This window comes from Daldinia loculata (genome assembly GCF_022478755.1).
Source record: "Daldinia loculata strain CBS 113971 unplaced genomic scaffold F4817scaffold_2, whole genome shotgun sequence".
Classification (NCBI taxonomy): Eukaryota; Fungi; Ascomycota; class Sordariomycetes; order Xylariales; family Hypoxylaceae; genus Daldinia; species Daldinia loculata.
The window spans coordinates 275,942-288,549 of NW_026054856.1; the positions used below are offsets into that span (position 1 = coordinate 275,942).

Here is a 12,608-nt window from a genome sequence, read left to right on the forward strand (position 1 = left end):
AAAAATCTATGAGAGCCAAAGAAATTCTAGTCGGAGTTACCTTCCAAGTCTCAAAATGTAGGTATTTCGGTACCGATGTATTCCGTACCTAGCTAGCAGCCAAGCAGGAAGGCGGTATGATTTTTTAGCTCCATCCGGCGGCAGAAAAGCCCCACTCCCGAAAAAATAATTTGGACCTGTCCCGAATCTCAATTCGAGCTTGTCTTGCGATACAAGAAAATTTCCGCCTTGAAGCGCAAAACTTCGTAATCGGCGCAAATGGTCTCAACAAAACCAAGCTTGAAGCGCAAGGCTTCCGTGGTCGAGGCAGATCACCCAAATCAGCCTCAATCCGATGATGAGTTCGGAGATGGTCTTCTAGAGGGTGTGCTAGAAGACGAATCCGACGATGAGGAGTCCGAAGTAGAAGATGACGACAACGACATTGAGGGGGACACGCTCGATGCCGATGATGATGAATTGGACAGTGACGATATACCAACAGATGATGAGGGGCCAGGGAAAAAACAATTATCAAACGGAGTCGAGTCTGACGAAGAAGACATTGGCCCTCACTACAAAATTGAAACAGATGCCAATGGGGGAACCAGATACGTTTACGATGAGGTTGACCCCGTATACGATTCAGACGATTCAGACGCCCAAGAACCCGTAAACACGATCGGAAACATACCTCTTTCGTTCTACGACTCATACCCTCACATAGGATATGACATCAATGGGAAGAGGATTATGCGTCCCGCTACTGGCGAGGCTTTGGACGCTTTATTAGATAGTATTGAGGTGCCGAAGGGATGGACTGGCCTCACGGATCCTGCAACCGGCAAGCCATTAAACCTGAGCCAGGACGAGTTAGAGTTATTACGACGAGTCCAGATGAACGAAATCCCCGAAGAAGGATATGATCCGTATCCGGTAAGTTTTATGATTTCCATATGTTTTTCTAGTTCTAATATAGGCTCAGGATACTGTCGAATGGTTTACAAGTTTTGAGGAGACGATGCCTTTGAGCGCCGCCCCAGAGCCAAAGCGACGCTTCTTGCCTTCAAAACATGAAGCGAAACGAATAATGAAGCTAGTCAAGGCAATTCGAGAAGGCCGAATACTACCGTATAAACCTCCAGAGGAAAAGCAGAGGGAAGAGGAAGAAGAGGAAGAAGTTCATTATGATTTGTGGGCCGACGAGACGCCTCGGCCCCCTAACGTAATGCACATTCCCGCCCCCAAGCCTGCTCCTCCTGGCTATGATCTCAGTTACAATCCACCTCCAGAGTATCTCCCTACTGAGGACGAAAAGAAGGCTTGGGCTGAGACCGAACCGGAAGAGCGAGAAAAGGAGTACTTGCCCCAAAAATACGACTCTTTACGGAAAACTCCTGCATACGATCAATTTGTCAAAGAACGCTTTGAAAGGTGCCTTGATCTCTACCTTGCGCCTCGAATACGGAAGAATAAGTTGAATATCGATCCTACATCATTACTCCCTAAGCTTCCGCGACCGGAGGAGTTGAGACCCTTCCCGACCATCGCGTCAATTGAATACGCTGGTCACGAGGGTAGGGTACGATCTGTTGCTATTGACCCATCCGGGCAATGGTTAGCCAGTGGTGGTGATGATGGCACTGTGAGAGTGTGGGGCCTCGCGGACGGTAAACAGCAGTGGAAAGTCAAACTTAGCAGCGAGGACCCGGTGGATGTAGTGCGATGGCGACCGGGTCAAGAAGCTTCAATCATATCGGCTGCTGTGGCCGAAGATATTTTCTTCATGATCCCATCATTTGGGAGCCCGGAGCTAGAACAGACTAGCCGGGATATATTGGATGCAGGATTTGGTTATGCTACCAACGGCAAGCAACTAACAACAGCTAACGGAGCAGCACGAAAAGATCCCCCGGCGAAGTGGTCACGACCAGGGACACGCCTAGAGGATGAGGGTGTTCTACTGAAAGCTACAGTTCGCTCACCTATCAAGTCAATCAATTGGCACCGACGAGGAGACTTCTTCTGTACGGTATCCCCTAGCGGACAAAGAAGTTCCGTGGCTATTCATACCTTATCCAAGCATCTTACTCAAATCCCCTTCCGAAAGCTTCCCGGGTTGGCACAGACGGCATCATTCCACCCTTCGCGACCTATGTTTTTCGTCGCGACCCAAAGGTCGATACGGTGTTACGATCTCCAAAAACAAGAATTAGTCAAGACCATTCAGCCTGGCGCCCGCTGGATCTCATCATTTGATGTGCATCCTGGCGGTGACAACTTGGTTGTTGGATCATACGACCGTCGTTTACTCTGGCATGATCTTGAGATGTCAAACAGGCCGTATAAGACGATGCGATTCCATCCTCAGGCAATCAGGGCTGTGAAGTTTCATCGTACCCATCCACTATTTGCGGATTGCAGCGACGACGGTACTCTACAAATATTCCATAGCAAAGTTGTGAGCGATCTGATGGAAGGACCGACTATTGTGCCTGTAAAGATGCTCAAAGGACATAAGGTGGTCAACAGACTTGGTGTGACAGATATTGATTGGCATCCCCAACATCCATGGTGTGTAAGTGCGGGCGCCGACGGAACATGTAGATTATGGACATAAGCTCGGCTTTTATGGAAGGGGACGGGTGGGTGCCTAGTAGCAGAGCACGGTTCACCAGACTTCCATTATAAAGAGTCTTGTAGCGACGGCGTTTAGAGAAATATACCTACCTTCTATACATTTAAGAACTCTTGTCTTATATATTCCTAGGATTAGCCTTACATGCTATCGCCTGGTTATATTCAAACGAGCTATAGCCTATTGGTCCTTGACTCCACTCGTTTCACCACCATGGCGCCCAATCAAAGAGGTATGTCATCTTAGTCTCCCGTCTAGTGATTCGCCGTGTCCTCTGCAAATCACATTCTAAGATCGTGAATGGCTAGCCCGGCTACATGATACACACGGTGGTGTTGGACTGGGCTAACAAGGCATTGCCCGTCCAACCATTACTGCCCAATGATCCGATCCTCATCTTCCTTTATATCTCTCTGCCTAGAATACTTATTATTATTATTATTGTCATCCTAGAGTATGTAATCATCATCATCATCATCATCATCATCATCATCTATCTACTTTGTCTACATCTGTTTATTAACGCAATATAATGCAGAGCTGACCCCTTTTTGACAAGATATGTTTCTCCCCATGCTAGCAAAGAGCAATTTTTCAGCTTCAATATTTACATCCCGACCGCCTATCATTGCTGTATATGTCATCGTTATCAGCTAAAGAGGGAAGGAGATAAATATAATAACGATGGTGCTCTATATCACCTCCTCGAACACTCAACCATCTATACAGATTTCACATTTCTCGGAGATTAATCAGGATGGTGGATCTATGGTCGATTAGCAAATTACGATACCATCTCCCTAACACAGCCAAGGACGAGTATATACGTTGGTATAAGTAATAACTCTTCTACAGGTACTGCCAAGACTAAACATAGTGATATTCCCGTACCGTAGTCTTGGTACCGGGACAACGGAAGGATGACGTTGGCGTTGCTCAGGGCCCCTCTTGTGGCAGCGTAGCAAGTCACATGCTAATTAGAACTAGTTATCTGTGTTATATTTGTACGGGGTAGTAGCGCTATTTGTACATTGGTAAGTAATCTTAACGAGATCTCACTATTTATTACCAATTTAACGACTTAAGACACAGTCTATTTACGACTTAACGATCGATACGATGTCAAGAGGGTAAATATACTTGGCCTACGGACACGGTCAGTAAAAGATAGGACATCTAGCTAAGTCACGATGAATCCACGTCCAAGTTTCCAGGCTACTCAAGGGGGCCCAGTTCTAAAGACCCACTGAGATGGGTACGACAAGAAATGTTAATACATACCTGACAGCAAGGAAACAGAAATCGACCTCCTAAGAACGGCCTAGGAATATCTGGATATCGTGAACTGTTACTCAGAATGGGTGTGGTCGGTTTGAGAGGTACTACTATCAGAAAACATCAAAGAGACTAATAGTACTTTGGTCTGAGTCGGGCGAGGCATATCCGCGGATCGATCCATCAGTCGATCGCCCGTTAAGATGGAGCTAGAGCAACCACGCCTAAATTCGAACGCGTTGGCATTCTTACGAATAGAATCTCGGCCTTCGAATAATACTCGCTACTCCACGATCTACCTCGCTGTCGAATTTTCCGCTAACGAGATCACATCAACGATTTTGTCGACAGCAATCAGCTAATGCTCTTAACTCACACTCTTTTCCTATCTAACCAAAGCTGCTGGCTGCTGGAAGCTATTCTTTCGACGTCTTTTTCTCAATAACCCCGATTCCGAAAGTCGGTTCGCCGGTCCGACTAGACATCATTCCACGCAGCCGACGTCGATTAGGGGCAAAGCAAAAATAATACATGCCTACACCTTTACATATGCTACTTGTATGTGACGAGATAATCGCTCGAACCAAGATCGTACCGGTATTCTTTCCGCAACGATCAGAGTTATAGCACTCTGCAATACCTCGTTGTATCCCGCGATCGATCTATCTAATACATCACCAACATCCATTACTCTACAGAGGCAAACACAACAATAGCTTTTCATCCAGAGTAAAAGGTTGAAGATGGAAAAATGGATTTGTCAGCCTGCGCATTATTTGGTGTCGACATGGACCTATACGATACGGATTTTACACACCTTCAAGGCGGTCCGATCAGCATAGAGTCTCGAAGAGAAGAGTGGTATGAAGATTTTTTATTCTCGCTTATTTAGTCCTATTTTGGCACTAGGTGAATAACGGCGATGCAAGGGAGGAAGAGGTCGAGTAGGGTTACCATTTATCAGTCAGTTTGCACCCCTTATTCTTCTCTAAATTCTTTTTAATGTCATCTTTATTGTTCATTCTACTTCTCCCTTTCTTTTAGTTAATATTCTAAATGTGGTCAATGAAAGCTGCATGGACATTTCAATTTGGAAATGTTCTATCACAGGTCACGAACTTTCAATTGGCATTTTCTTACTCTATGTACAGGAAGCCTTGTCCAGTCTGTATTTTCTTCTTTTTATTTTTTGGTTTATTTTATTTTTATTAGCTGCGGAGACTGCGACTACATAGCTGTACGATCAATTCCGACAGACCGACTACCACGGCTAGTAGCCATTCATTCGGGTCGAAGTCCGGAGCCAGGGGCATAGCGGTGTTAGCGATAGTGGCGGGTATTCGGCGCAGTTAGACAATGGTCCAAAAAAGGTGAAAAAGAACTTCTTTGCAGAAGACATCCCCGCATTTGACAGTCTCATATTGGGTTACGTGGATCTGAGTGAGATAAAAAGAAGAAATGTGTGGCGGTGCGGAGAATCAGAAAGGGTGAAGATGTTGTCTCGGGCCGCAATTTGGGGAACGGTAAGTGAACCTTCCTTTTCGTTTCTATATGCGGTGTGATGGAGCACGGCGACGGTGATAGTGGTTGCGCGATGCAATGTCAGATGATGTAGGCTCGCAGCCAGGGGGCTTGAGATCTAGAAGGGGCGAAGGGGCTACATGACGACAAGGCTTGTATGTGACAGCGTCACCTTGGACTACGTTCAAAGTTGAACAGAAAGATGACGGGTATTACATACCCAGAGGCAAGTTGCTAAGCGGTATACGAGCAGGCACCATAAGTATGACCGAGGATCGAGATCGAGGGCACTGTGGAAGATCAAGAAAAGATTCGGGTCACGTCGACATTATCATTCGTTATATTAATACCCAAGGCGAACTCCCCGGACGCCGCAAAGCTTGTCTAGAAAACATGAACCTCCGCCTAACCACCCCATCTACACAAGTCTTGTGTGGTCGCTTATAGATGGATGAGAACCAAACTATATGATGGTTCGATAGATATGAGGACGAAGAGATCATAACCCTATTAGTTCCAAACATTATTTACCAAAAGAAACCTTTTCTCTCGAGTTTACCCCCCCCGAACGCCGGTCCAAGTATAGTATACAACACCGCCCATGTTATTATTCATCGTCATCGTCATCAACATCATCGCCCCTAAGCTTCGGACACGTCTTCGTCTCGAATGTTCCTCGCCTTGGCGGTAACAGGGTCGGTAGGGATATCGGACCAGCGTCCGACGTCGCGAAGCATCTCGGCATCATAGTGCTCATGGGCCGAGGGGACAACGCACCACGACATGCTAGTCGCCATCGAGGTGCGGCTCTTGGGAGCTTTGGTCATCAAGTGGGTGGTGCTCCAGTAGTCGACTGGGTCGACCTGCTCAGCACGTCCGACTCGGGGAAGCCAGCCATAGACATTACCGTCAAAAGACTGGGTTTCGTTGGTGTAGTCGAGCGCGGCGATGGCTGCCGTGGTCAAGGGTTGGGCACTATCATCACCGATATAGTTGTGGTTGATGTAGTAGCCCAAGTCGGGCCGAGACACGAAAGGGTCACCATGCTTTAAGGTGGTGTCCGTGTTAGAGGATGACGATGCGTATTGCATGAAGGTGTAGTTCGCGTCGCCATCAGTCATCACGTGCTCAGTGTCGTTGTTGATACGATGCATGTTTTTAATTAGGAGGCACCGCCTAGGTTGAGTGGCAGAGCCGTTAGGTCGTGTACAAGGGAAGTTTCCGTCGTTGAGGTGAGGGGGGCGGTACTCGGTGAAGTTGTCGATATAAAAGGAGTCAGAGGCCTCTCCGCCATCGCACTCCCGGTCCGGTTCGGAGCTTCGGTCGGCGAGGACGGCATTGGTAGAGCCTGACGTTTTAGGAGACATGTTTAGTAAAAGGTAATAAGGTCGTGTAGGTTAAGTATAGGTTAAGAAGGATGGTCGTTATTAGTTAAGGCAAGGAGGAATAGCTGGGTGCTGCCTGTTATTAGTATTCGGCGACGTCTTGTTCGGGATTGACAAACTTACTTTGCGTTACAGGAGTTTCGGCTGTTAGCATATGCTTTAGGGAGAACGATGGTTACGCTTAGACGATATCTTCGACACACATCCGCTATCGAGATAGATACAATATATATGTATTATAGGGTATAGGGTATAGGGTATAGGGTATAGGTTGGTGTGGACCGAAGGATAGTACGGCAAACAACTATTTAGAGTCGCTGCCGCCTCCGTTATACCCTTTAGGTTCTCTTTAAGTATACTTATGTCGAGAGGGAAAGAGGAAAGAATATGGAGGGGATCAAAGTCGTGGGGCCCGTTGGGTTTTATATTTTGTTTAAATGTTGTAAAGATACCAAGCCCAATAGGATCTTGCTAGTCCCAAGGCTCTCTCAGTGATTCAACCCGGAATTATGAATGCGTGTACTAGTGACTGGCAAGCCGGATGTTGTATTTATCATTGAAGCTAGCATCTGAATCACGGGCTGTGTACTATGTAATAAGTACTACGAGCAACTCACGGAGCTCTCGCATGTTAGGTACATGGGTAGGTAGGTACCTGTTACAGGGTTCCCGGCAAAGACAGAGGTAGGTAGGTATTTGACATATGACATATGTACATGTCCAATATGAGAAAAGTTCTTATGCCATACTAACACTGCATCTATCTTTAACCTGGGGTCTTTAGGTACTGCACATGTATACCTATATGTACCCAACATACATACATACATACATACCTGCATATATTCCTAGAATGGGACTGCTGGGCAGCTGGGACGAGGAACCAGAAACGATGGTAAATGGCTAAGATGTGCCTAGTATACCAGAGCTCTAGTGCCAATCATCCGCCTCACTCTTTCTTAGGCTATCCTGTGGTTTGTCTACGGTATGTAGGTATCCATAGGAAGTTATTTCGTCTTCTGCATCGGTGATCAGATGAGTGAGGTTTTTTTTTCCCTTCCCTTCCATGACATGGCCAATGGCCAAGCATAGGTTTCGTTAAACCAAGTTGCCCAGCTCAAAGCTAATACCTTAAACATACAGTTCATAACTACATTATGTGTACTATGCCAACCCCAGGCCGAGTCAGGTTAAGTCCTGGGTCTGATGTGGGCTGGGATGGCCCCCCTTGCCTTAATGTACATATGTGCATGGGGTCTTCTGATCGAAACGGACGCTAAAAGTACGAGGGGTATCCTGCGAAGCGTCAAGCTTTTAATTAGTAAATAAAAAAACGATGCCGGTGAATTACAAAGGAAGATTCCGAAGAGTGGGACGTGGGGGAAGATGTGATGTATGTATGTATTCAGTTCTATATCCAACCGATGGATTGGTTCCAGGTCTGCGTGCATCTGCATGAAAATTTCCTATGACTGAATCATCTGGTACTGCTTTGCATTGAATGTATGTATATCTGCATCAAGTATGCAGTATGCAGTATGCGGTATGCTGTATGCTGTACGGATTGCCATCACACAAGTGTGGTATATTCAATTAAGGTACCGTCAGAAAATGTACAATAGTAAGACAAGTTTGTAAAGATGCGATAGAATTAATGATTAATGTCAGGAACAACTAGGGCCCCTCCCACATTAGAATAGAGTAGTGGTGTACATAGTAGGAGGGTGTGAACAGTGTATGCAATGCAGCCTAGGCTACCAAGCATAGGCGGAGATGTGGTGAGAATCGCACATCTCGTCCGAGAATCTTCAAATAGGTACGCCAACACTATGATACACGACCTTAGTCACACACGAGGGCGTTGTGTTCCTACGAAAAGTAGGTACGTTTCAGGAACATAAGGAAATAGAACTCGACTAGGACCTACATACATGTACACTCCTCCTCATATGGTCCGATAGAGCAAAAGGTTCATGTTAGTATGTGTGGTATACCACATAGGAGGTATGTATGTAGGTATGAGGTATGTATGTATGTCTCACTTGCTGGCATAAGGAGAAACACGTCCCGGCATCACACCCAAGACATCCAAGACCTTCTCATTCGCCCTGCTTCTCGGGATCAGAACATTCTAGGAGAACTATTGTTCTCTCTCGACCCCGTCAGGTTTTAGCCGACAGCTTGTTAATGAAAATCGCGAAATACCTAGGCAGGGCAACCAACAATAGTGTATACCCTACCGTTTGTTAGCCAACCATAGCAGCTCGACGCTGGTCAAGGGTGATTCTTCAGGGTGATCATGGATCCTGGGATCCTAGTCCCGGACAAGGGGTCCTAGGAAACCATTGGAGCCGGGATGACAAGGATTAGCACACTAGGTATCCCCAGAGTCCTGGTCCCCGACCCATCGTATCGGCGCCTTAATATTAATATTATTTCCCTCTTTTAATACTTTTGCTAAGCGGTACGTTTACAATACCTTCTACTTGGGAATCTAGACTTAAAATTTAGCATATGCATCGTAGTTTAATCTAGCCATTGCCTTACAAGCTGACGTATTGTTTCACTACTTGACCGTAAAAGTTCCGAGTGGTCATGACGATGGAGGAGGAAAGACATTGCTAAACTGCTCACCGACGAATCTATATCCGTACAACCTTAGACACGTTTCTTTGTTCGTCGCTTGCTAGCTTGTTGGAGCTGGGGTACTACAATCCCGTGACGCGACATTGCAGAATAAACGGCGACGGCAAAAATAATAATAGTAGCAGCAGTACGACAATACGAGCCAAGTTTCAGAAACACATAGTTACCGTGCCTAGTTAATCACTTTGCAAACTCTTCGTCGATGGCCGCCGAGGCTGCTTAGGCCCGAATTTTTTTTTCAATCTATTTGCGATACCGAGGTGACAAATTCGAACTTGGATGGCAGGGTGCCATAAAGAATTGGCCATACATAGAGCATACGGGAAGACTATGTCAGGTATGCAATCATGTTGTATTCGTGGAGAGCACACCGCTTCCAAAACTCAGTAATCAACATATACGTACTATTGCTACTACTGCTACTACTAGAATACCATTATTCTAAGGCAAACTCTTTGCCTACGGTCTCGGGGAGATGGTCTCGACACAACTAGGATACGCTGCCCCAGAATAGCTACACTAGGTACTCCGATAGAATGCTTACCACCACCCCCCATGCGCTTATCCTTGCCTCACATCGGCTCGAGTATCAACAAGGCCTAACATACCTACCAACATACATCCGCACCATCCTAATCCTTCCCCCCCGCGCTGTGTTACTCTATAAGCGCGCGCCTTTCCTGACGCTATCTGATTACTGAGATTTGCAATCCTTATTCTCGGCTAGCTATCTACTTTTAAATCTTGGACCGGTCGGCGGTGGTTGATCTTATCCTATATCTGAAATCCAGCGCTGTTTGCGTGGCGTTTTCTCAGCTAGGTATTCAATTGTCGCGGAGACAAGTGAAGACCATTTCGTGCTTACGTCTCCTGACACCCATCTGCTTTTAATAAGTGCCAGCCTTCAGCACAAATAATATTTAGAACAGGGACAATATGAAATAAGTAAGACAGTTCCAAATCGACTACAGTACCAAGTTACGCAATCAAGGACGAGGATCAGGGATTAAAATGGTGGAAGAGTAAACTAACACGGGAAGTGGGGGACTCGTTCATGACGGATCCAGATTCCAGGGACGTGGGCATCATACATGAAAACAATCATCCGAATCTTTGAATGGCTTAATGGCTTAATGGCTTTACGCGGGCGATTCTTCGCACAGCCATACTGCCCAAAAGTGGGAGGCTACACTGCACTACATGCTTTAGGGGTAGATACCTATGTAAGTCGCCAAAAACAGCATAATTGGGAAAGCCCGAGATATTAAACATCCAAGCCTGTAGCTAAGAATACGCCTAGAAGCAAGGTACACGAAACATCCAGCTGAGGTAGTATTGTGGCATTCGATTGCCGTTTCTGTAATGGTCAACTGGCGCCTCTGGTAGACAGACAGACCTGCATATAGGTACTTGCATACGTAGGACTTTTCATCTTATTTTTTTTTTTCTAGGGGAGCAGGGACATGACGGTAGTATGCGAACATCTCTAACCTAGTATGCAGGTAGACCTTTAAGGACAGGTGCCTTATCTGTACGCCGAAATCTACGTCCTACGGAACATACGTAATCTCGCTATACTAGTATAGGGATCGTCGTAGTCACGGCATGGAGGGTAAATCACAAGGAGGAACAATTAATTTAATTTCGCCATGGAGCCTGCAGACTGCAGACTGCATTTTTAACGAGCACGTTGGGCATACGAATCGGTAGTGCAGATGGTCTCCATCCGAGGCCGTCGGCCGTGTAAGTGTGTGTGGCCAGCTCGGCACACTTCCGCCTTCGCTTATCAGCCTTAAAAGAAAGACAGGTGCGTTTGTGCCTTGGCTACCTAAGCTAGGTACGGTTGCTGTAGCCCACACCGTCATTTCCTGATGTCTGATGTCTGATGTCTGATGTCCTTCTGGAACGTTTCCAGAAGATTACATAGTATTTGATCCTGCAGGGATAGATTAGACCATTTGTCGATCTCCTCCCATATGTCAGGGCTACCCTAATACCCTGACAGTGATCATTTATCGACTCTTGTCACCATTCGCCTCCTAATCTCATAGCTTTTGCTTATGATTTAGTAACTTGACCTTGAAGGCGGGTAGTATGGTCTCCCCAATTACCAGAAGAACACGATGGATTCCACTCCAGAATACAGGCGGTATGGTTGGTTTAGAAAATCCCCGAAATCCCACAATATAATCTAGGCTGTTCTAATTGGACTTGCCATTTTTAAGAGTAATGTATTCATTGTGTCCATCTGGCACTTAAGGACATACTTCATATTTAACAGCAACCCGAAGGAAACGAATTCCTTTAAACTACCCAACCTAAGGAAACATCCATTTCGGCTCGCTGATCAGAGGCTAATGGCTTGTTAAAGTGCTACGACATATACTTACGTATCTATATAACTACCTATGTATATCTCTTATGCTTGAGGAGATACATAATGGTCTTCTTTGCAACGTGAATAAATTTAGGGCGGGCAATCCACGTTCTCCTTCGAACCCCTTTTTCCACTTGTTGCACTTCTTCTACCCTTCAAGTATGCTACCCACACACACATACACATACATACATACATTAGTTACATACACTAGTTACGCCTAAAGATCCTTGGCTTCAAGGGACCGTCCTACACTACCAGCCATCAAGGCGTCCATTGCAACGGCGGCTAGATTACCCCCTGCGTAGACTCTTGTAAACATCCCCACACACCCGCTTGACGTTATGTATAGTGTAGACGAATGCGTACATGGTGTACATAGACGCACCTTAAGACGTGCAGCTGATCGATTCCGAGAATCCACAGTCCTGCAGAAGAGGGTCTGGTCTGCAAGGCCCGTCTTATTAGGAGACCCTGATCGAAAAATTAATTGCGCATCTGCGATGCACGTACCTAAAACCTGCCGAAGAATAACCTCGCGGGCCTCTTAAGGACCAAGGTTGATCCAATGCTACCACATAAAGCATCGTCATGTCCGAACCGTCCTTACCTAAGGTAAGATTCTCTATCGACGCTATCCTCCCCTGGCTCCCCCCAGCTTCCCAATTAGACCATCCGGCTCCGCGAGGGGCATGCCGAACAGGACAAATATATTAGGTAGCCAGCAGCAAGGTAAGGTAAACAAGTCATGGACGGGTGAGCGGATGGTTGGCCGTGTTAGATCGTA

At 46.2% G+C, this 12,608-nt stretch overlaps 2 protein-coding genes across 2 annotated transcripts; one reads left to right on the forward strand and one right to left on the reverse strand.

Moving 5' to 3' along the window:
* The first annotated feature begins 201 nt into the window (after positions 1–201).
* F4817DRAFT_323422 (ribosome biogenesis protein erb1) lies at positions 202–2,995 on the forward strand. Its single transcript, XM_049301509.1, has 3 exons — positions 202–915; positions 965–2,849; positions 2,926–2,995. The coding sequence occupies exons 1-2, from the start codon at positions 259–261 to the stop codon at positions 2,597–2,599; spliced, it is 2,292 nt and encodes a 763-aa protein (XP_049163462.1). The 5' UTR covers positions 202–258; the 3' UTR covers positions 2,600–2,849; positions 2,926–2,995.
* A 2,962-nt stretch (positions 2,996–5,957) lies between these two features.
* Positions 5,958–7,364, reverse strand: F4817DRAFT_79935 (uncharacterized protein). The gene has a single exon (XM_049307902.1). It carries the CDS (start codon positions 6,778–6,780, stop codon positions 6,055–6,057), a length of 726 nt encoding a protein of 241 aa, XP_049163463.1. The 5' UTR covers positions 6,781–7,364; the 3' UTR covers positions 5,958–6,054.
* Between the last annotated feature and the right edge of the window lie 5,244 nt (positions 7,365–12,608).

Excerpts from the sequence above, each read along its gene's own strand:
- F4817DRAFT_79935 (XM_049307902.1), bottom strand. The coding sequence starts at position 6,780 with ATGTCTCCTAAAACGTCAGGCTCTACCAATGCCGTCCTCGCCGACCGA.
- F4817DRAFT_323422 (XM_049301509.1), top strand. The coding sequence starts at position 259 with ATGGTCTCAACAAAACCAAGCTTGAAGCGCAAGGCTTCCGTGGTCGAG. Across the intron at positions 916-964 it reads AAGGATATGATCCGTATCCG|GATACTGTCGAATGGTTTAC; the intron begins GTAAGTTTTATG and ends ATATAGGCTCAG.